Source organism: Rattus norvegicus, chromosome 1, assembly GCF_021556685.1.
Source record: "Rattus norvegicus strain SHRSP/BbbUtx chromosome 1, alternate assembly SHRSP_T2T, whole genome shotgun sequence".
Lineage (NCBI taxonomy): Eukaryota > Metazoa > Chordata > Mammalia > Rodentia > Muridae > Rattus > Rattus norvegicus.
Genome location: NC_141534.1, coordinates 46,089,788 through 46,112,992, shown reverse-complemented (window position 1 = coordinate 46,112,992; position 23,205 = coordinate 46,089,788). Strand labels below are relative to the sequence as shown.

At 46.5% G+C, this 23,205-nt stretch overlaps 1 protein-coding gene across 6 annotated transcripts in view; it reads right to left on the bottom strand.

Annotated features, from left to right (window-relative positions):
* The window catches only part of Tiam2 (TIAM Rac1 associated GEF 2), a 201,317-nt gene that overhangs the window by 20,752 nt on the left and 157,360 nt on the right, over window positions 1–23,205 (bottom strand). For 4 of the 6 annotated variants that reach the window (NM_001427474.1, XM_087653111.1, NM_001427473.1 and 1 more), the window contains one exon: window positions 20,076–20,179. In NM_001427474.1, the coding sequence (NP_001414403.1) occupies window positions 20,076–20,179 (104 nt within the window). Of the gene's footprint in view, window positions 1–7,431; window positions 7,680–13,883; window positions 14,228–20,075; window positions 20,180–23,205 lie in introns of those variants that run through there. The other 2 variants (XM_087653266.1, XM_087653323.1) reach the window with 2 other exon arrangements.

The following is a 23,205-nucleotide window of genomic DNA, read 5'->3' as shown; positions in this document are numbered from 1 at the left end:
GGGCTGAGAGGACCAGTGATATCTGTCAAACCATTTGTCTTACAATAGTAACAGTGAAACCCCGGGCAACCCTGGGCATGGATCCTCATTGGTAGAGTGCATTAAGCAGCAATGCAGAAAGCCCTGATACCCTATAAACCAGGAATGCTGGCCCACACCTGTCATCCAAGCATGCCAGAGGGGTGGCAGGTGAATCACAGGTTCAAGGTCATTGTTCTGTCGAGTTCAGTGGCAGTCTAGGCTACATGAGACCCTGCCAGCCTGGGCTACATGAGACCCTGCCAGCCTGGGCTACATAAGACCCTGCCAGCCTGGGCTACATAAGACCCTGCCTAAATAGAGAAGAAACAGCTCCAGAGAGTGACATGCTCATCTTCAACAAAGGGATAAAACAACAAATAGAACACATCAAAATTGCCTGGGAATTTTCCCCCCTCTTGACCAGAGTTCTGGTTGCAATGGGGCAAAAAGATGGCAAACTGAAATTAACAGTTAAATAAATTACAGTACGTAAATGCAACGCAAGTCACAGCAGTTACCTGTGTTGGAAGACACTGGTGCTGTCCAAAGGAGGACAGGATCTGTTTGTAAGAGAAAGGGGCCTATGGTTTTTAAAGTAAATGTGTGTGTGTGTGTGTGTGTGTGTGTGTGTGTGTGTGTCCTATGTATTAATATGCATGAGTAGACTTTTAGAAAATGGAATAATGTATGCATGTATATATATATATGTGTATGTATATGATATGCAGTGTAACGCTGCATTTCAAGTTATTTTAATTTTAATCTTTCAGCTTATCTGAATTATCTCATTTTACAGTAGTTGAATTTTTAATTTTTTTCTAAATAGAATCATTTCCTGTTTTATAAAAAAAATAAAATAAAGATGATTCAAGGCAAAAGAGGCTCCACAAGATGTTTGGTTTGCAAAAGGAGTTTGATCTGTAGGTCTGACGCACTCTCCCCTCACAGGACCCAGGATGAGGCCGGAAAGACAAGCTCTGGGCAAGGCATCCCAGCACGACTTATGGAAACAACAGAGGATGCTCTGCTGGAGAGATGTGGCCAGGGACATGCACACAGAACTGTGACTGGAGATAAATAAAGGTGATGCCAGTCCTTGGAATGGATGCCAGTCATGGAATGAGGGCATGGACTCTGAAGGAACTGAGGGCCAGTGTGGGGATGGAGGTGGCAGGTCTGAGACAGGGTATATTGCAGTCCTGCTATAATACACCAGGCAATTGGTGCCTGCCACCTACAGGGCACCTGTCTAAGGCAGCCAGACAAAGGTCTGGGTACATCCTGAAGGCAGATCCTCCTGGCCTCTCCCCTTCTTTCCTCCAGTTTGTAGCCAGAACCCAAAGTTTCTGGCTCCTTGGGCTCTGGGCTACATCCTCAAACAATTGCCTCTTAAAGTAAGTGATTCACACAGACAGACAGACAGACAGACAGACAGACAGACAGACAGACAGACAGACACACACACACACACACACACACACACACACACACACACACGCTGTGGAGTTAAAACCCTGGTACCTAAGTGACCTTAACTAACTTCTCCCTGACTCATTTCATATCTGTGAAGATCATACACTGCAGGTGAGTCAGAGGATCCAATGAGGGGGAAGTGTGCATGAATAGCCCACCAAGTACAAGGGCTCAGTACAGCCTAGGGCTCAGTGAATGCTACTGCCCAGCGAACTGTCATTTTCTTTTATAATCTATATGTGTTGCACATACTCACAAGTGTGTGTGCACACATGTGTAAATGACATGAATGCAAGGTCAGAGGACAACCTGGAGTATCAGTCCTCAGCCAGCATCTTATTTGATACACAGTCTCTTGGTTTGTTTGGGGATTTTGTTGTTGTTTGTTTTGGGGGTGTTGTTGTTGTTTTGGGCTTTTGCTTTGTTTGTTTTTTACTGCTGTACACCCTAGACTAGCTGCCTCATGAGCTTCTAGGAATTTTGCTTCCTGTCTTACAATGCAAGTCCTGGGATTATAGATACACAGTATGGTATCTGGCTTTACATGAGTGCTGGGGATTTGAACTCATGTCCTCAGGCCTCCACAGTGAGTGCTTTTCCGGTGAGCAGAGCCATCTCTAGAGTCTAAAGTCTCAACTTCTTTTATCTCCAACATTATGAAAGGATGTATTTTCTCTGGTTGCCCCAAAGAATGAGCCAAAGCAGTCCAATTTCATCAGATATTTTCTATGAAGCTCCTCCCTTGGCCGCACAGAGCAATGACCCACAGCACCTCAAATAGGTGTGGTTAGAACCATGGGGAAAACATGGAGGAGGCATGTGGAGGAAGCATGTGGAGGAGGGTTGGGGAGGAGAGCTGGGCAGGAGAGCTGGGCAGGAACACGGCAGCTGCAGCAGGTATCAGAACAGGGTAAAGTAAAATTGGTAAAATTGGCCCAGAGTGAGGGAGGACACACGCAGCCATGGAAGTGGTCATGGAAAGGCAGCCCAGGGCAACTTGGGGACACATTCTGAGAAGGTAGAGGAAGCTGAGATGATCTAGGTCCCCAGAGAAGAGGCAGGACAGCAGTGTATCTCAAGGGAAGAGGTACCTCAGCTGTCTCCAACATGGCTTCCCACACCATAGCCTCTGTTCCTGGGACAGGAGCAGCCCGGCAGCTCCTGGTGACAGGAGAAGTGCCAAGGCTGCTTGTGTCCTTGTTGCCTGCCTTCTGCTTGGTTTCCGTATTTAACAGCAGTCTGGTCAGGATTCAGGAATAAAGAAGAGAAGATTCCTCTGCCAAGGACCTTTCAAGGAGTAAGGCAGCCTTTCTGTATAGCCAGGCACCTCTTTCCCATAAAACACTGTTTGAATTGCTCCTCCTGTAGACGTGGCACAAGACGGCCAGTCTATCAGTGTCTCCTGGCTTCGTACTGGGTTTCTCTACCCGATTTGTTCATGTTAAGGAGATGGCTTCTTGTGTGTGTGTGTGTGTGTGTGTGTGAGGGGGGGGGATTCCTTGATCCCTAGACTTCTGGTGCCAAACCCCACACAACACCTACATATGCAAGAGACTTCCATAATCCCACTCTAGAACAACTAATTAAAAGAGAACCACTGGAAAGAGGTCAACAGATTGTGTCCTGAGGCCATCATTACCAATAAAGTTTTATTGGAATTCAGCCAAGCACATTCACCTCTCTTCTGTGTTGCTTAAACTGGAACCCTACCACTCAACATTTATTAACTAGCATCTCTGGCAATGTAGTGGGACCATGGGGTAAGTTTATCCTACAAAGACTCCTTAGCAAGTGGCATAGCAGACCCCTGAGGGCACCCACCACAGGGGATCACTCCTCCAGAGCCCTGGTGTGGAATGTGCTATCTTCCCCACACCCAAGGTGGGGGAAGAGCAGTAAAGCAAGAGCACTGTGTGTTCCCGAATGAAGACCTGTGCCTTTGGTAATGGCTCTTTAGGCTGTTTTGGATTCCGACAGATCTGTACGTTAGTTTGGTTCTGTGTAATGTGACTCCACACCAAGACAGCACACATGGGAAATGTAACAGTTCACAAGAGCAGACTCAGACAGAAGTCAAAGCCACATACAGAACCGCAATTACTGATGGAAACCCTGGAACTGCTGTTACAACAGCTTCCAACATTCCCCAGAGTGGACACTTAGCTTCTGGTGCATTGTCTGACCAGCTCTGCAAAGAGCATAATATTTGGTTTCCCCCAATACTGCTGTACTTCTGTGCCCCAAATATATTTTAAGTGGCTATTTTTACAAAGGCGGCATTACTCCATGGTAGTGTCTTCATAGACTTCAAGCCATCAGCCTGTTGACTGCTCAGATGGAAACACTTGTGTGACCAGTGAGCAGTTCAGGACCTGGACACCTTCCTAACCCTGCTTTCTGGGTTCTAGGCCTATGAAATAGATTCTTTCAAACACAAATTAAAAGAAACCAAAAAGTTGTCTGTATGACCCGATAAAGTTTGAAGTTTAAGCTAAAGTAGCAAACAGTTGCACCCATAGTTCTAGCAACAACCAGCTGTTCATCACACAGAACCAATTTTTACACATGCTGTTTAAGCATGTACTCACCCTAGGTACTAAAATCCTTGCTGGGCAGAACTGGTATTATGGGAAAATCCGCTATAAAATCTGACAGGAATGGTCTCAATGTTGGCTTTCTCAATGGCCAACTGCCTGTGACATACTAGTCTGTTAGTTAATGGCCAGTCTCACTTCTGCCTGCTAAGAGGGCTGTAATGAGAACTTGATCGGTTTGTAGGAGAACCGGCCTTCCGTGAGGTGAGGTTCGCAGTCATAATGGGACTGGGAACGCAGCCCGGTTGGTAACGTGCTTATGCAGCAAGCTCAGTCCTCGGTGTGACACAAACCCAGCACGGTGGTACACACCTGTGACGCCAGCACTCATCGGCAATGCACCCAGGAGGTGGAGGCAGGGGGATCACCCTCAGTTACACAGTGAACACAAGGCCAGCCTGGGATACGTAAGACTGTCTCAAAACAACAACAACAAAAAGCCCACAGTATACGCATAGAGAGAATATCAAACATCTTGCTCAAGCCCCTTTGCAAGCAATGCCACTTATGTACACAGGCCTCGTTTCATTTCACTTCTCAGCCGTGAGCCTGTAGAGAAGTACAAGCTGCTCTTTATGAGTACCGGGGGGCTGGGGGGAGAGGGGAAGGGGACCATGTGATTCTCTCAAAGCCGGGTGAAGACTGCATGAAAGCTGCGGCACTCCTGGCCTCTCTCTTTCTACTTCACACTACAGCAAATCTAGAGCCCTCTACCTAATGTACTTTCCGATTAGTTGGAGCAGGAGATGAAAAACACCTCCATCCATCCTTGATATCCACCCTCCAAGGGCAAGATAAATGTACTTCCGGGGACAAGCCTCTTAGGCATGGGCCAAGCCGAAATGACAGAAATGTTCATCCATAGACGCAGGTCACCACGGTTACCAGTTCCTAAATATTCTCCATAAGACAGCAAGCTAGCCTGGGGCAGGAAGCCAGGAACACATGCTCTGGATTGGTGGTCTAAGGGGACCCCTTTATTGCCTGGAGCTGCTGCAGGCCGACAGTGAATTCTTAGAAGTCTGGGTTATTTGAATGTTGCCGTCTACAATCTTGTGCTCCCACTTGGAAGGAAAGCCATTACAGGCAGCTTTAGCATGTATAGGGGTGGGGGTGGGGGTGGAGTGACCAAGCCCAATGGGCATAGCAAGACTTCACACTACAGTGCCAGGAAGACATCTGTTTTCCCCTCAGGCAAGGTCCTGTTGTAAATCCTTCAGCCTCTGTGTGCTGACTTTCACTGTGTGTCCTTTCTCTAGATTTCATGGACCTAGTAACCTCTCTTTCTTCTCAGGAAGAGTGAGACAGAGTCAGGGAGAGGGGACCCAGGACTAGAGCTTGAAGCCACCCTGCAACACACACACACACACACACACACACACACACATGCACACACACACATGCACACACACACGCACACACACACCCTTCCAGAGGCCCTGGCTTGTCCTAATAGTCCATGAAAAGAAAGCTTGGAACCTGGTTTCAGAAACAGCCTCTAAGTTCCCCTTTGGGCAACCTTAATTCCATGCTTGGGCTGTTTGTCTCCAGTGGGCACACGTACAGCCTGACGACACTCTAACTGTAGTTTTAGTAATGCTGTATTTAGAAATGCAGTGGTCACTTCTGCCCGTTCACTCCACAATCACGTGAGGACCGGTATCTGCCACACGCTCTGCTGAGACTTCATACAAACCAACCTTCACATCCTGATACTGACCACAGGAGCAAAATGGAGAAGCAGACCTGAAACTGTTACTATCACTATTTTCAACAAATCCCTCTGTCATTTCAAGCACCATTTCCTTGGGTCGAGAAGAATGCTAGGAAAACAAACCAATCAACCAGCAAGGATGTGGACAGACAAGCAAGGAGCCTTTAAATGACAACATGGCCACTAAATGCTAGGGGCCACCTCGGATGGAGACAATCTTCAAACCTCACCTTGTGTCAAGGCTGAATAACCAGTTTCATCTTGATAAATCATTGTTGAAAGAACTGTGGGCAGAGGCACAGGCTCCCCCTGGTAGTGGGGTCTGCCAGGCCAGCGAGTCGGTTTCCTCTCAGTCCTTGACCTTATGACAGAACAGACTGGGAAGGGGACAGCTTGCACTCATCCCGAGCCAGCCTGTAAGCTGGCAGCAGAACGGCTCTACTCCTGCGGTATATCCATGGTTCGTAAGGAGCTCACCAGGAGACCTCCAGCCTGTACAGCCACCGGCCCGGAAGCTCGAGGGCAAATGTCAGCGGTTACTCACTGCCAGGTGGCTTCTGACAAGACTGGAGGACTTGGGTTGCAGCAGAGAGCTGGAGACTGAGAACTCCCAAAGAGGGGAGTGAGTCAGAGGAGGGTGCACTGCGGCTGAATGAGCAAAGGAAGGGGGATGGAGGTGGGGCAGGAAAACAGGTAGATTAAAAGGAGAAAGTGTGGGCTGGAGAGATGGCTCAGAGGTTAAGAGCACCGACTGTTCTTCCCGAGGTCCTGAGTTCAAATCCCAGCAACCACATGGTGGCTCACAACCATCTGTAATGAAATCTGATGCCCTCTTCTGGTGTGTCTGAAGACAGCTACAATGTACTCATATATAATAAATAAATAAAATATAAAAAAAAAAGGAGAAAGTGCATTTGAAGGTACCCTTGCATGGCGTGCCTTTGTGTGTATATATATGTGTGTACATGATTGTATGCATGTGTGTGGATGCATGTAAGTCTGTGTGTGTGGAGGCCAGAGGTCAATAAGAGATGTCTTTCTTAGCTTCTCTTCATCTTATTTTTTTTTTCAAATAGGGTTTCTCACTACACCTAGAGCTCACCAATGTGGCTGAGATGGCTGCCTGGCCAGCTAATGAGCTTCAGGGGAATCCGCTGGTCTCTGCCTCCCCATCACTGGGATTACATAAGTATGTCACCAGTGAGCTCTGCACATTGCTGGGGACCTGGACTCAGGTGCTCAGGCTTGCTTAGCCATCATCCCAGACCCTAAGGATACCTTTAAAATCCATGGCTCAGCAGTTAAGAACAGTGGCTCTTCTTCCAGAGGTCCTGAGTTCAATTCCCAGCACCCACATGACACTTCACAACCATCTGTAATGGGATCTGATGTCCTCTTCTGCCATGCAGGTATACGTGCAGACAGAGCACTCATACATTAGATAGGTAGGTAGGTAGGTAGGTAGGTAGGTAGGCAGGCAGGCAGGCAGGCAGGCAGGCAGGCAGGCAGGCAGGCAGGCAGGCAGGCAGGCAGGCAGGCAGACAGACAGACAGACAGACAGACAGACAGATCGAGATAGAAGTTTTAAATCTGCCATGCTCTCCTCTCCCCCACACATTAGTAACATACCTGTATTCTCCACTCTTCCTACTACATCACAGTGGGAAACTGAGTTTTCAAAACCAAAATACCCACTCTTTGCCCTCAGCAGTTGGGAGCTGGCACCCAGGAAGGCCACCGAAGGCACAAGTCACACTGGGTGTCTGTGAGCAGGGCTCCTGGGTTGCATTCTCAGCCTCTCCCACCTCAGAGCTCCTGACGTGACAGTCTCCCTAGAGCAGAATACTAGAGGAAATGACAAAATGACCCACAACAACTGTGCAGACCTTTTTTTTTTCTTTTAAAGCAAGAGCCGATGCATCATGGGACCCAGACATTATGAAAAGGTGATCACATGGTGATCACGTGCTCAGAGTACAGAAAGCTTCATCGAGACGTGAACGCACCCTGATCCAGCCTGCACGATATGATTCCACTCCAGCCTTCTGCACACCAGCAAGACGGTTGAAATAAGGCATCAAGATGACTGTGTAGACCTCTTAACAATGGCTCGCTCGCACGCAGGCCTTTGCCGAGCAGCTTTTAATGAATGAACCCCATGATGCCACATCCTCCCTGCTCTTGGTAAACATTAAAGATTAGATAACATTCGAGGCACCCAAACAGCAGCAAGCCCAAGTTAGACCGTAATTGTGCTATTACTCCTGCAGAAGGAAAGGAACAAGGAACCGCCTCAGACTGGTCTGCTGGGGGGAGGGGCACTGCAGGAACCTCTGCTCACAGCAGCCTTGGGGGACCACCACACAAGAACCCCTGTGTTGAGTGGATAATTACCCCAGACAACCCACCAGACAGCTGTTTATCTCAGCAACCAGGCCTACAAAAGTTTAGTTGAGGGTCAGCTTTTCATATCTCACTCTTCCCGGATTCACTTCCCCGAACCCCGCACTCCACTCGCTCAACCCCATAATTACAGAAAATAAATCTTTTGCAATTCCAAGCATCATCACATGACGACACCAGTGGCATTCATTAAATCTGCCAATGCCACTCGGCCATCAGCGTAATGTATTCTGGTCTCAAGGGGATAATTTGTTTGCCATCTGGGTGAGGGGTTATTGTCTAACCCTGTCCATATCTTTCAGCTCAAGAAACGGCGTAAGTGGGGCATTAACAGCTAGCTTCACCTGGACTAGCAGAGTAGAAAAGGAAAACAAAGTTCAAAGCGCTCCTGGAAAGGAGGAGAGAAGGCTCAGAGTGGGAGGTGCTTACTGTGAAAGCTTAAGAAATTGAGTTCTGATCCTCTGCCTCTGATTTTAAAACCAAGTGTTGTAAGCTGTATCTGTAATACAAGGACTGAAAAGTTAGAGCCCAGAGGGTCGCTGGAGCTTGCTGGTCAACCAGTCTAGTCAAATAGCCATGTCCCACACTCAGTAAGAGACCCCGTCTCAAAAAATATAAGGTTGAAGGCCACAGGGGAAGGCGTCATGGTTGACTGCTGTGTCTCCATGCATGTACGTTATGCAGACAAAACCAGGTGACTAAACAAACCTGACACTTTCTGTATCATCAGTACTCGCTATTAATTCTGAAGTATCAATAATGCAGCATCAGCGCCAAGCCTAACAATTCAAACACTCAAAGTCAGGGTTATAAACTCAAGGATCATAGCTATCCCAGAAGGGGAAACTATGCACAATGCCATCGTATGGTGATCCCTGCCACACACCCTAGAATTCTATGCAGCTTTAAAAACAGGCATATGAGCAGCTTTCTAGAGGTTTCTAGAGCTTTCATCCCATTCTCAAAGATCTGCTCTAAATACTTCCTAAATAAAGCGCCAAACTGCCCAGCCTTCACTCAGCATGACCTCGAACCTCCACACACCTTAGAGCAGTGCTTCTCACCTTGTGGGCCATGACCCTCCATAGGGGTTTCATATAAGATATCCTGCATACCAGACATTTATATTAGGATTCACAACAGTAGCAAAATTCCAGTTCTGAAGAAGCAAAAAGGTAATTTCATGGTTGGAGGTCACTAAAACACTGGGAACTGTGTAAGCGAGTTGTGGTATTAGGAAGATTAGGAACCACTCTCTTAGAGGTTTTAACTTCAGTAAATGCTGTGACGGACCACAGACAACCAGTACTGGTTCCCATCAGGTTCTTCTGAGACTCGGTCTTCTGTGAAGCAGCTCTCCACATTCCTAAGGATGAGCAGCAGCATCGTCAGGCAAAGGGCTGCCCAAGGTCACACATTTGTGTAGAAAGAATGGCCAGGGAGATAAGTCAGCTCAAGGCTGCCTTTCAGAGGATGCAGATGGTTCAGTCCGGTGACTTAGTCAAGGACAAAGAAAGCCATCATCAGCCCAGAGCACGGGGCAAAAGCCACCCACACTCCTACTACATCCACCCTAGGTCCAGCCCTCACAAGGTAGCTCGAGAACTTGCAAGTAGAGTTCAGACTGAGGGGAGGGTTTGACCTGAGAGGTTCAAGATCTGTACTTCTCTGCACCGAAGGGAGATTATACAAGTCCTCCATAACTATTTCTCTCCAGCCAGGAGAGTCCAGAAAGGAAACCTAGTGGCGGAAGGAAGGTGAGAAATATGGACAATGACAGAGAAGTGACCCAGGAGACTCACGGTCAGCCCCATCTTGACTGTCCTGTATGTGAAACCACACGGGAAGCAGGCGGCAAAGACTGCAGAGCGCACACCCCACTTTACCACTTAGGTTGACCAGCTGCTCTGAACTTAACGCTTCGATTTAGAGTCTCCTCTCAGACAGGATGAGAGCACAGTCATAGTCATGCTCCTCATGTATCAAGGGAGAGAGAAAAACAAGAAACTGCCAGAAAAGCAAGTAAATGTGGCCCAGTGAAGGGTGCCCTTTCAGAGAAGCATCTCTGCCCAGTCGGGGTCCAATGCTAGGGCAGCTTCAGCTCTGGGGCGTCTCCAAGTCACTTCCTTGTTAGTCACCACCCCAGCAGCAGGGAGAGGGCTTGTAATTATCTCTTCAGTACTTGGGTGCCTGACAGCCAGTTAATTTCAGAGCCAAGACTCCACCTGACAAGCGCTGCCCCCAGCCCTGCCCTCGGGGTGATTCACCCTGCCGCCCTACCAGGCATCCTCTCTATGGATTCACTTTTGTCCTTCCTCTTCGATGTGATTCCAAAGCCCACTCTGAATAACAACTTATTTTTTTTTCTTCTGGAAAAATAGAACGTCAAGGGAGAGTGCAGAGAAGACAGAAATCGGAGGTGTGGGGAAGCAGGAAGGATAGTACTGGGGTCCTAGACAAAGGACAGAGGGGTATCTGGGGAAACTAGCCTGTTCACAAAGAATCACAGAGCCCAAAGATGATGGGAGAAAAGGAAGGGCAGAAAGGACCACCATGATTCCTCCCAACCTCCTTTAGTCAGGTTGCCCCAGGGATCCCCCTCTTCCTGTGAGGACCATTAAGAACCAGAAAAGACATGGGGAGTCTGGACTTCCTAGAGTTGGTATTTGAACAGTGGTTTTCAGCCTTCCTCCTGTTGTGGTAGCCCCAACCACAAAACTATTTTCTTTGCTACTTCACAACTGTAACTTTGCTGCTGTTTTGAATTGTAATGTAAATGTCTGTCTCTTCTGATAGTCTTAGTCAGTACCTCTTCTGATAGAACATTTGACCCGATAGTGTCATGACTTACATGTTAAGAATCACTGTCCTAGAACCTCTGCCTTTCTCGTGACTCTACCGCTAAGTCACACATCTCAATAACATGGAAAACTGCACACTTCCTGCCAAACTGCATGCAAACTCACAGGCATGGGGCCACAGGGAACCCCAAGCCTCAGTCACTGAGGGGTCCTCATGTCTGAGACTTCACAGACAGCTGAGTATCTATTCGGTGACCCTCGATTTCTGTGCATCCCAGCCCCGGCCTGCTCAGAGTTCAACCCCCTGATAACAGCCTCTGCCCACATTTCAGATTTCTTCTGTCCCGATAGACAATGTCATCGGGAGGAATGATTCAAGGTGACAGGGCTGAGGATGGCTGCAAGAAGTAGAGAAGAAGGCCGTGGGCATCAGGACTTCCTGCTTCCCCCCTTCAGACTCAACTAGATTTCTTTCCCAGGATGAGTGCTAGCTTTCAGAACAGCTGTATTGCCACATCTGTATCTCGGGGGTCTCACGGCCATTCTACAACTCAAGTCCATGGCCAACTGACTTTGAGCCCTTCCCTGAAACCCTGCATAGAAAAGGGGAAAGCATGATCTCTCTCATTCTGCAGAGATTAAATGATCCCTGGGATGACTCTGCATGCCAAACGCCATGGGCCACACATTAGCCCTAATGACCCAGGACAGATCCAGAAGAGATGATCTGAGCACTGATAGCCTGCAGGTAGGAACGTGGGGTCGGGTAGCAGATGGGGAACTATCAAGAGATTGAATGCCCTTTCAGGCTCCAGTGAAAACCCAGCAAAGTTGCCTCCAACAAGCCCAGTGAACGTGTCATCCAGTCTGTGTTCCAAGGATGTACGGTGTTAAAAGAGGACGCTACACTGGAGAGCCAGGTACGGAGTTACAGCAGCCTGTTCCTTCTCCAGCCTGCATTCACCCCATCTCTCCCCTCAGCGGGCAGATCTGTGAGACTGATCAGCAGTGTCTCTCTGGGCTCAGTGACCGGGCACTCACGGCCTGCCCCTCTGAGGAAAAAAGCAGACCAAGCGCATTCTTTCTCTACTCAGTAATCCCAGCCAACTTGTGACACTACACCTGAGAAACTTTTACTACATCAATTATGTCATCTCTTTATGGAGACATCGGAGAGCCAGGAGGACCCAATCCCCGTGGTCCCTGGTATCTGTTTCTTTATTTTATCCTGAGGATAAAAAAGCTCAGGAGACTTGACAACTGACACTAACTCCAAGAAAACCCAGTGGACAGCTAAAGTGTTTAATACACACACACACATACACACACACACACACACACACACACACACACACACACACTAGTAGTTTTGGTATCATTTCTTTAGGACATTCATATTTTTGTAAATAAATTCTTATCTGGCACCGAATCCTGCCAGTACCTGCCACCACCACCCGCATGAGGAAGATGCGAAGACCTGAGTAGAATGTGCACTCTGTCAGGGGAGGCTGCTCAATCGCCTAAATGCTGTGTCATCGCCCAGGTCACTGTTAAATCCCAGGGTAACAGGCTACAAACTCAGCCTTCTAACCCAGTCAAGGTTTCTTTTTGATATACCACCACCCGAAAGAAAGGGCTGCCTGAAGTAAAATTGTCCCGTCCCAGGAGAATGGTCTCTATGGCAGAATGCCACACCTGAGTCATTTTCCAGGAACAAAGCCTTGAAGATACCACCTCTCTGTCCATTCAAATACGAATTAGTTCAGACAACTTGCATTTAAAAATAGACGTTTGACTTTAAGGCCATGAATAAATACATCGGAGTATCAAGAGCATCTACGAAGACAGACTACAGTTTGTAAATAAATGGTGCTTAGTTTAACTTTCTTACAAAACATCTTAAAGCCCCAAAAGTCCGAGGTAATGCGAGAAACCCTAATGTGTGCTCTTAAGGAATGCTGGGAAACAAATCATGTTCCCCCCTATCTTTTGCTTCAGCTTCTGTTTCTTTGATATGAAAGCTCTTAAAGAGCAATTCATGTGAAAAACTTAAAAGGTGGAGCAAAATGAGTGGGCGGGAGGCAAATATTAAATACAAGTTATGTTCCCCTGGTTACTGGGAGGCTAACCGTCACTGCAGCCTTTTCTTCTGTCTTGAATGCACAACGGGCCCAAAACACATCTTTAAAACTATCAAATTGCAGAGCACACAACACACGGTTGCTATACTGTACATCTCAATTCCCAACGCTCTCTGTTCTAGCAACACAACGCCCACAAACTGCAAAAAATAATCACAGCCACAGCTACGCTAGGTGATTACATAAAATTTCCTGTAAAATCTAGAAAATTAACTGAGGAGGAAAGGCCACACCAAACCTCTGCTCACCTTGCAGAAAACAAGGCTTCTTTCACAGGTATTTAGTTCACAGCTTTCAGCCCAATGCAAGCATGAGCTATGCTCCGAGGAAATTGTTCAAGCATAAAATTATTTGTAATAATCAAATTCTCTCTCCCCCTTTTAAATACGGTAAACAGAGGAAACGTTTCCCCCCCCCACACCCACACCCACAGGTATGACATCCTCTATTTCAAACTGACAAAACTACCTTAGAGACGAACTACAAGACCTCAGAAAGAAAGAGGCAAAGTCAACATACCACAGAGCCAGTACACAAAAGTTCTCTTCTCGCCTATAAATACAGAGTGCTTCAAGATCGCTCTCGGGACCCCTTCTAGAAAGAACCCTGCTACCCACACTGCAACGTCTAGGCAAACATTTAGACATTTTTAGAGTCAAATCAACTTCTCAGTCCTGGGAGAAAACACAAACCCGCCTGTACTTGGATCAAGAATCCCAAGCCTGTGTTTACTTACACGCCTGTACATGAAAAGGAGAGATTCAGAGGCACCTGTTCCTTCTCAGTGCTGGAGAAGGAAGCCGGCTACAGGCCACTGCTGCTGGAGAGTATGGAAGGCAATGCATCTCCTTCAGCTCTCATCACCAGGCAATGAAATGGGGGAAAAATCGCAAACTGTTCTTCTGTCACATCCACAAGGACGCCCTAGCGTCACCACGCTCTTTCCCTGCTGCCTGGAGAAGGTACACGCCCTTCCACTAGATTCCTACCCCAAACTGTGAGCCTGCCTGCTCTGAAGAGGCACCAGGAGGTTACAGCAGATGCAGGGACAACAGATTCGCTAAGTACCATATGTCCACTGACAGTCTCCAGTACTCGAGTGGCTTGTCTGTGGGGAAACCGCTTAACACACCTTGAGGTCCCCCCCCCAAACAATCCAAAAACTCCTTCAACTCCCTCACCCAAAGAGAAATTATTCCTTTAGAACTCTACCCACCCCCCCCCATCATAATAACATATGCCAACTGCTAACAATGCTTGAAAGAAAAAAATCCCCCACAGGAGAAGCTGACAGGGTCACACAAAGAGCTGTGACAGTAATAGGCACCCTTAAAGAGAGACAAGGCAATCAATTATGAACCATTTGCAGAAATTGTGGGGCTGTCAAAAGCCTTGGTTACAGCTGTGTTTCATCAAGCCAGGCTTCATGGGATTTTCAATGGAAATTATTCCTTTTTCTTAAGTCTAGAGTACTTGTTAGTAAAACACCCCAAATGGCCCAGGTTCAACCAGAATCTAATCTGAAAAGAAGTTAATGACCCCTAAGAAGATCCAGGAAGCAGAGGCAGGTCCTCTCCCTGGAGAGCAACCGCCTCCTGCAGGCCTGAGCAGGTGCCTGTTAGAGGGCAGCGTGCAGGGGCCCCTGGGAGAGTTTCTCCCAGCATAGGAAAGAAACACAGCAGGTTGGTAACTCCCAATCCACTTCTGGGAAAACAGGGAGGATCCCGGGTTATACACTGGCAGGCACGCAGGCACGCAGGCGCGCATGCGCACAGACACACACGCATGCGCACATGACTGGGGAGATGAACGTTCAGCTGGTAAAGCGTCTGCTAAGTAAGCCTAAGGATCTGAGTTCAGATCCCCAGAACCCACGTAAAAAGCCCTGACAAGGTCTAGAGCATCTTTAGCTGCTTCAAGAGTAGCAGTAGCCAGACAGGCAAATCTCAGAGCTTGCTGGCCAGCCAGTCCAGCCAATTGGTGTGGTTCAGTGAATGACTCTTACATAAAAGATTGAAAATGTTGGAGAGCAATCAAACTCATCCCCAGTGTTGATTTCTGGACTCTTAATACTAATAGTAATACTAATACTAGTACTAGTAGTAGTAGTAGTAGTAGTAGTAGTAGTAGTAGTAGTAGTAGTAGAGTAGTAGTAGTAGTAGTAGTAGTAGTAGTAGTAGTAGTAGTAGTAGTAGTAAATACTATAAATACCCTGGTATGGAAGCACAGCTACTTAATGGTGGCAGAAGGATCACAAGTTCAAGTCAGCCTAGACAAATTAATGATATTCTGTCACAAAATTTAACATTCAAAAAGACCTGAGAATCTAACTTGGAGGCAAAATGGATTTAAAGAGGTTCCCCTGGGTCTAACCCTTAGCACAGGGTAAAAACCTATATCAAAAAAATAAATAAATAAATAAATAAATAAATAAATAAATAAGACCCATAAATTTGACAACTCCCTGCCCTTTGCCCTACGTTCATCCTGATTATGACTTTTGGTGATCACAAATTCACTCTTCCCAAGAAACAAAGGACTGCCCGACAGACTGACTGCTGGACGTCACCCTATTCCCCAGGGAGCTGAAGTCTATCATCAGATGTGGTTACATTGACCCCAACTAGTAAGTGACTTCTGACTTGTGAGAAATTTGGCAGCAAATCCTTCATCTGTTCACTCAGGCTGAGAATTCCTAATCCAAAAGGCTGCAAAATCCAGCACACCAGCAGGAGAAAAGAAGCAATGGCCCCTCCTGCCCTCCAGTTACAACACACATGTAGCACCAACACTGTACAAAGCTGCTTCTGTATTACATGTACCCGGTGCATATGAAACACAAATGATTTCATGCTGACAAATGGGTCCCTTATACAGAATACACATATGTAACTCTTCTGATTCATTTTCTACTCTGTGTTCTTTGCTATGCATATAAGTGTGTGTGTGTGTGTGTGTGTGTGTGTGTGTGTGTGTGTGTGTGAGAGAGAGAGAGAGAGAGAGAGAGAGAGAATGTGCATATATGTCTGTGTCTCTGTGTCTCTGTGTGAATGTGTATATGTGTGAGTGGTGGGTGTATCTGTGTCTTTGTGAGTGTGTGTGTATGTGTGTCTGTATGAGTGGCATGTGTGTATCTATGGGTGACTGTGTCTGTAAGAGTATGTCTGCGTGTGTGAGTGTCAGAGAGAGTGTATGTGTGAGTGTGTGTCAGTGTGAGTGGTGTGTGTGCTGGTGTGTGTATGTGTCTTTGTGAGTATGAGCGCATATGTGTGTCTTGAGTATGTGTGAGTGGTGTGTATGTGTCTATATGTGAGTGTCTGAGTGTTTTGTCTGTGTGAGTGTGTGTGTGTGTGTGTGTGTGTGTGTGTGTGTGTGTATCAGCTCTCTCCAATTTTTTTTTTGATGTTGTTGTCTTTTGAGACAGAGCCTCCCTTACAGAGTAGTTCTAGCTATCCTGGAACTTGTTCTGTAGACTAGGCTGGCCTCACTATTCATTATAATGGAAGGGAAAGCTCACATCGTCCAAATTTCCACTCAGCCTTCAGCTCTCCTTTCCTACGTCTAACTGCTCACTGGTCTTTGCTTCACTATGAACTTACTGTGCTAATTCTTTTAATTTTTCATGTCTCTTTTATTGAATCTTTTTTTAAATGGAGATAAAAATGAATTTCCTTATTAGTAATGCAAGCAAATTATCACAGAAAGAAAATCATTCTTAATAGCATTGAGCGATCTTCCTCCAGACATGCACTGAGCCTATGCCCGGGGTGCCCTCCCTCAACACAGACTCTGTTTCATGCATGCTTTAGGGAGTATGGCTCCAAACAATTAAGCCCAAGCAAACAGAACTCATCAGGTGGATGCTCTATGATCCTCTTGCTCCACACACAGAAAAGAGAGCCACAGTACTGAGTTTTCTAAAACAGCCTAACAGAGATAGACTAGAACTGCAACCCCAGAGAACTGATGGATTTCAGTTCAGAAGAAAAAAAAAATCTGTGTCCTGGAATAAAACCAGCTATCTTGGGCCATGGGGGAGTCAGAAGACTGCAGGGGGCAGGGCTGAGGAAGAAAGAAAGAGGAGAGGCTGAGCACATGGCCTCTCATTAAATGGACCCCACTTCAGTGGAGGTCATCAAGCCTGAAGGGTGTGCTACATGCCGCCCACCAAGGGCCCACGCCCTCAGTGTTATGGAAACCCAGCTGGCACGCGATTCTACAAGAATCGCCACTGCCTTTGTATCTTTTATTTATTCAAGCAAGAAACAAAGACCCCAAGTTGCCATTGTAATCTCAAACTCTAGACAGAGCGGAAAGGGTAAGATGATCGTGAACAGTTTACAAACAGAGGGATGGGAAGGAAGGCAGAAAATGCCACCAAGGATGTGGCTGAGCTGCAGCCCTGGCCCGTGGCTGCTGAGCAGGCAGTGGGGTCAGTGCTATGGATGCTCACAGTACCTTCCCTAAAAACGGCAAATGTGGAAGAGTTATGCTCCAGCAGTCCCACTCCAGGGACATACCCCAAAACCTGAAGGTAAAGAAAGATCTGAGGAGAGTGTGTGTGCCAATTGGCCATTGCAGTATCACTCACGAGAGATCAGTGTACCAACGGAAAGATGTGAGGCTAAACAGAATGCAGTGCATCCTTGCAATGAATGGGATAGTATCTGGTCTTTAAAAGAAAAATCTGACACATTGTATCACCCGGATGAAAAGTAAGCCAAGGTCAAAAGGGTGAGATGTGTTTTGTTGTTGTCTGATCTCTGTGTGTGTGTGTGTGTGTGTGTGTGTGTGTGTAATTGTCTGTCTTGTTTGTGTGTGTGTGTCTGTGTGTGTGTGTATGTGTGTGTAATTGTCTGTCTTGTTTATGTGTGTGTCTGTGTGCCTGGTGTGTGTGTTTGTCTGTCTGTCTGTGTGTTTAGTGTGTGTGTCTGTGTACATCTGTGTGTGTATGAATGTGTGTATTAAGTGTATCTGTGTGTGTGTCTGTATATGTGTATTTGTTTCATATGGGTATGTGTGTTTAAATGTATGTGTATCTGTCTGGTGTGTGTGTGTGTGTGTGTGTGTGTGTGTGTGTGTGTGTGTGCCTGTCTGTCTGTCTGTCTATGTGTCTTTATGTCTGTGTGTGTAAGTAAGTGGTGTGGTGTGTGTCTGTGTGTGTGTGTCTGTCTGTCTGTCTATGTGTCTTTATGTCTGTGTGTGTAAGTAAGTGGTGTGGGGTGTGTGTCTGTGTGTGTCTGTCTGTCTGTCTATGTGTCTTTATGTCTGTGTGTGTAAGTAAGTGGTGTGGGGTGTGTGTGTGTGTGTGTGTGTTTGTGTGTGTAAGTGGTGTGGTGTGTGTGTGTGTGTGTGTGTGTGTGTGTTTAAGAAAGATTGTCATGTAGCCCAGGCTGGCCTCTAACTCACTATATGGCGGAGGACAACCTTGCACTCCAGATGCTCCTGTGTTCACCTCCCAAGTGCTAGGATTACAGGCATGCACTATCATGCTGACTGATGCTTATACAATGGTGCTTTTCTGGCCATGCATACAATTGGCAGCTGAGAGGAAAGTATGATGAGACTGTGGAGAGGCAGGAGATGGAAAGTGACTGTTCAACAGGAATAGTCAAGACAGTTCTGGAGGCAAAAGGCAGGGCATCCTGGGTACGTGTCGCACCACTAAAGTGCACATTTGAAAGTGGTTAAAGAGGCAAGCTATGTGAGATATATAGGTATATGAAGATATATATATATATATTCCTATTTTATGTGTATGGGTATTTTACTTGCATGTACATGTGTGTGCAGTGAGAGTGCCTGATACCTGCAGATGGTTAAAAGAGGATATTGGAGCCCATGGAACTGGAAGTACAGACAGTAACTGCCCCTGTGGGTGATGGGAATTGAACCCGGGTTCTCTAGAAGAACAGTGAATGCTCTTAACTGCTTGGGCATCTCTCCAGGCCATGTTGTACATGTTTTACTACGATCAAATGACAGCACTGCAGAAACTGATAATTTACTTTTGGTTTAAAAAACCTCAGGTCTAGTAACTGAACCTGGCTTTCCTGATCCCCAGGCTTAGGACCTCCATCTCGGGATTTCTAAACAGATTCCCGAAGCAGGACTGGCTCTGTCTCCCTTGCTCTTGGATGGCACGCCAGAAGTCAGGCTGAAGGCGAATGGTCCCCATCGCTTCTCACTTCAGATGCATAAATAGCTGGACAGATGGCTTGCTACGTAGGTTCAAGCCCCAGAACCCACATAAAAACCAAGTGGGGCAATGATGTCTGTAACCCCAGAGACTATAGGAGGGGCTCACTGGCCGGCCAGCCTACCCAGACCGCAAAAAGTTCAGTGAGTCCATGTCTCACAAACTGAGGTAGAGAGTATTGGAAAAAAAACATGAGCATCGACCTCTGGCTTCCACAAGAACATGCATGGGCATATCCACTCCCACACAGGCATAAACTGTGACCACAGATGTGCACGTGCGCGCACACACACACACACACACACACACACACACACACACACACACACTTTTTAAAAAGGAAAAGCAAATAGGTATGGTGATTCACACCTGTAATCCCAGTGCTTACAGACGGAGTCAAAGGGTCATTACGAGCTGGAGGCCTGCCTGGACTACACAGTGAGCTCCAGGCCAGCTTAAACTAGAGAGGGAGATTCTGTCTCAAAAACAAAACAAAACAAAACACAAACAAACAAACAAACCCCATCCCCAAATCATACACACATACACCAAAACAACAACGAATCCAAAACCACACGCATACCCTCACGTAGGGGGTCTTAATTTTTAAAAGGACAAAGGGGTTTGCATCAGCTAGTGGACCCGAGATAGAAAAGTTCCATCTTTTATATCCCCAACCTCAGGTACCAGTGGCTGGTTCTTGGCTTGTGATCTGGGCTGAGGTCTTACCCGGAATGTCTGCTCCATCTTCTCCCTGTGGGGCACCTGATCCAGGGTGCCTTCTGTATGGCTCCTCTTCAGGCCAGTTGTGACGTCAGGGACATTGCTGAAATCTGCAGGGGGAAAAATGACAAAAGATGCATGGGTCTTTCTCAGTGAGTTGTAATGAGAAATAGAAAAGAAAAGGACAACAATGAGAGTGGCAGTCCTTAAAGACACCAGCTTTCTGATATGCACATAGCTGCTGTATGTAGACCCAGATCTGGGCGCTAGAGGACTGTAACAGCCTCATTTCCAGGCACTTCTGAGGAAAGAGACCACCATAATAATGGTTTTCCAGCCTTGTTACATTTCCCATCATGGTACAAAGAGTTTCACTAGGCTTTAATCTCAAATAAAGCATTTGGACTAAGAATCTAACAGCAATGAACCTTTGTTGGTAGATCCCTATTTTTGAATGAGGACAAAATTGCTAGGGACATCTTGGAAAGCCAATGACGTAATTATCACAGACACTGATGAGCCATGACTTACTCACTTATGAATGTGAGTCCATTTCTGGCATCAACCACATCTTTGCCCTAAGAGCAAACCCTTGTCAACTTCTTTGTATTGGTGGCAAGTCTTGAAGCTCATACTTATAAATACACACCAGCTTCAACAACTCTATCCACTCAAGTTCAAGCTAACAAATCAAGAGAGATGGAAAGACCAGACTCTACACAAAAAACGACATGGGTTTCTCTTCCAGCTCTGGCCCCCTTCAGCTAGGAGAAACCAGATGGTTTCAGATCCCAGGCAGCTACAACAAGTAGCTAGCCCATCTGAATAGGCTGAGCTCAAAAATAAACTCAGTGGCAAGTAAACTGTTAGGCATGATCAGGACAAAACGTCACAGGAAGAGCTGGGTACCCAAAGAGTTGATGGATGTGGAGGAATCAAGTAAGAAGTCACACTGAAGATGGAGTAGAGGGGTCCCCAGATCACATCTCCATGGTCTATAGACATCTGTAGTTCTGCTTTCTCATTTCTTCTTCCAACACCCAATCCCACCCTACAAGGACTCCAAGTCTCATTCCTGACAAATTGTAACTATAAAATTAAATAAGCCCAAGTGAGGTGGAGCCCATCAAAAAGGCAGGAACAGTCCCCAGGGAAGTTTCATACAGCGAGGAAGGCAAGAATGCCTGGGACTGCCCATATCACCACATGAACTCACTAGCAGGTCCAATCACTACATGATAAATGAGACACTGAACCAAAAGGCTCAACCATTTCCTCCACTGTGGTCTCTTTACTCTGATATGTGCTCACCTTTGTAAAAGGAAAACCAACTATGTCATTAACAAAAGGAAAATTTCCCTATTCAGTGGATATAGAACACAGCAATGCATCCATCCATCCATCCATCCATCCATCCATCCATCCACTTACTCACCTGTCTAACCATCCATTCACTCATCCATCTATTCATCCATCCATCCATCTATCCATCAACCCATCCAACCCAACCATCCACCCACCCACATATCCATCCACTCATTCATCCATCCACCCATCCCTCCATCCACACATCCATCCACCCACCCATCTATTCATCCATCCATCCACCTATCTATTCACCCACCCATTCACCACCCACTCACTTACCCACTCCCCCATCCACTCACCCACCCATGCATCCATCCATCCCTCCATCTTCACATCCACCCACCCATCTATCTATCTACCCACCCATCTATCTACCCATCCAACCATCTATCCATTTACCCATCTATCCATCCAATATTTGCTTTCCATGCATTAGCTATTTTCAAAGGGACTATGAGAAGCACTAGAAATAGGAAATATGTAAGATAGTCTCACAGAGTCTATAGTTTCTTTCTCGAATTGGAAGAGGTGAGTGGTGAGTGACAGAGGTAAAGGTAAGAGCTTAAAAACAACACACAGGGCTGAGTGGGACCTGTGAGGAAAACTCACTGTCCCTGGACAGCAAAGGGCTCCATAAAAAGGAGACACTTGACTAAGGCTGTACATCCTAGGGATGCTCATTTGTCTTAAATATAGGCATGACCAAGGCAGGCAACACAAGGGGCTCCATAAGTGGGGAGCAGCTCAGGAAAGCCAAATGGTACCAAGAGCTGAAATCAGTCATGGAACCTGTTGTGTGTCTATACAGAAAGCAGAGGCTCGAGGGGTAGAAATGTGGGGAAGGCAAAGTCTAGACAGAAAAGCAGGTTGGGGCTAAATGAAGTAGAAGGATCCGAATGTTTACAAAATATAGTAACAGCAAAAAAAAAAAAAAAAAAAAAAAAAAAACCACACATTTAAAACTGGGCAGGGAGATGCTGGGGTTTGAGAAAGCAGACCCCTCACAACCCTTCCCTATACTAGATGCAGAGAGCAAAGGCATCCAAGGAGATGCTGGTCTTAGGCGGCTTAGTTGATGGAACCCAACAGCAGGTAAAACATGCAAGCTTCAACCTTGGTTTCAGCAAAGCTAAGAGACAACTGGATCTTCTAGTGGGAGGTTGTCAGTGGCCAGGCCCAAAGGTCTTCATGGATGTGGTCCTGGATGTCACTGGAATATACCTGGGAAAGTCATGATGCATGACACCTACCACAGAAAAAATATGAAGATTCTCTCAGAAGGACCACGGCAGGCAGAGGGATGTGGCTCAGTTAATAGAATCTTGGCAACCATGCACAAAGCCATGAGTTCAGTCCTCAGCACCACATAAGCCAGATGTGGAGGAAGGTGCACATTGGTAATCCCAGCATTACAGAGGTTAAAAAGGGGGGAGGGTCAGAAGTTCAAGGTTATCCTTGAACAGAGCAAGTTCATGGAACTCTGTTTCCAAAACAAAAACTAAACTTAAAAAAAAAAAAATGGGCGGAGGGAGGGGCAGTGATTGGAATGTAAAGTGAATAAATAAAATTAATTAATAGGAAAAAAAGGAAAAATAGGACCCTGGAAACACCAATGCAAAGGGTACAGCAGACAAAAGAGACATGTAAGTCAGAGAAGCATGAAGAAAAATAGAGTAACATCACAAGGCCCCACGATGTGCAAGTACATTGCCTAGGTAACAGAACTGGATTAGCATTCTGCTGCCTTCACCTTGTAAACAGCAAGCTC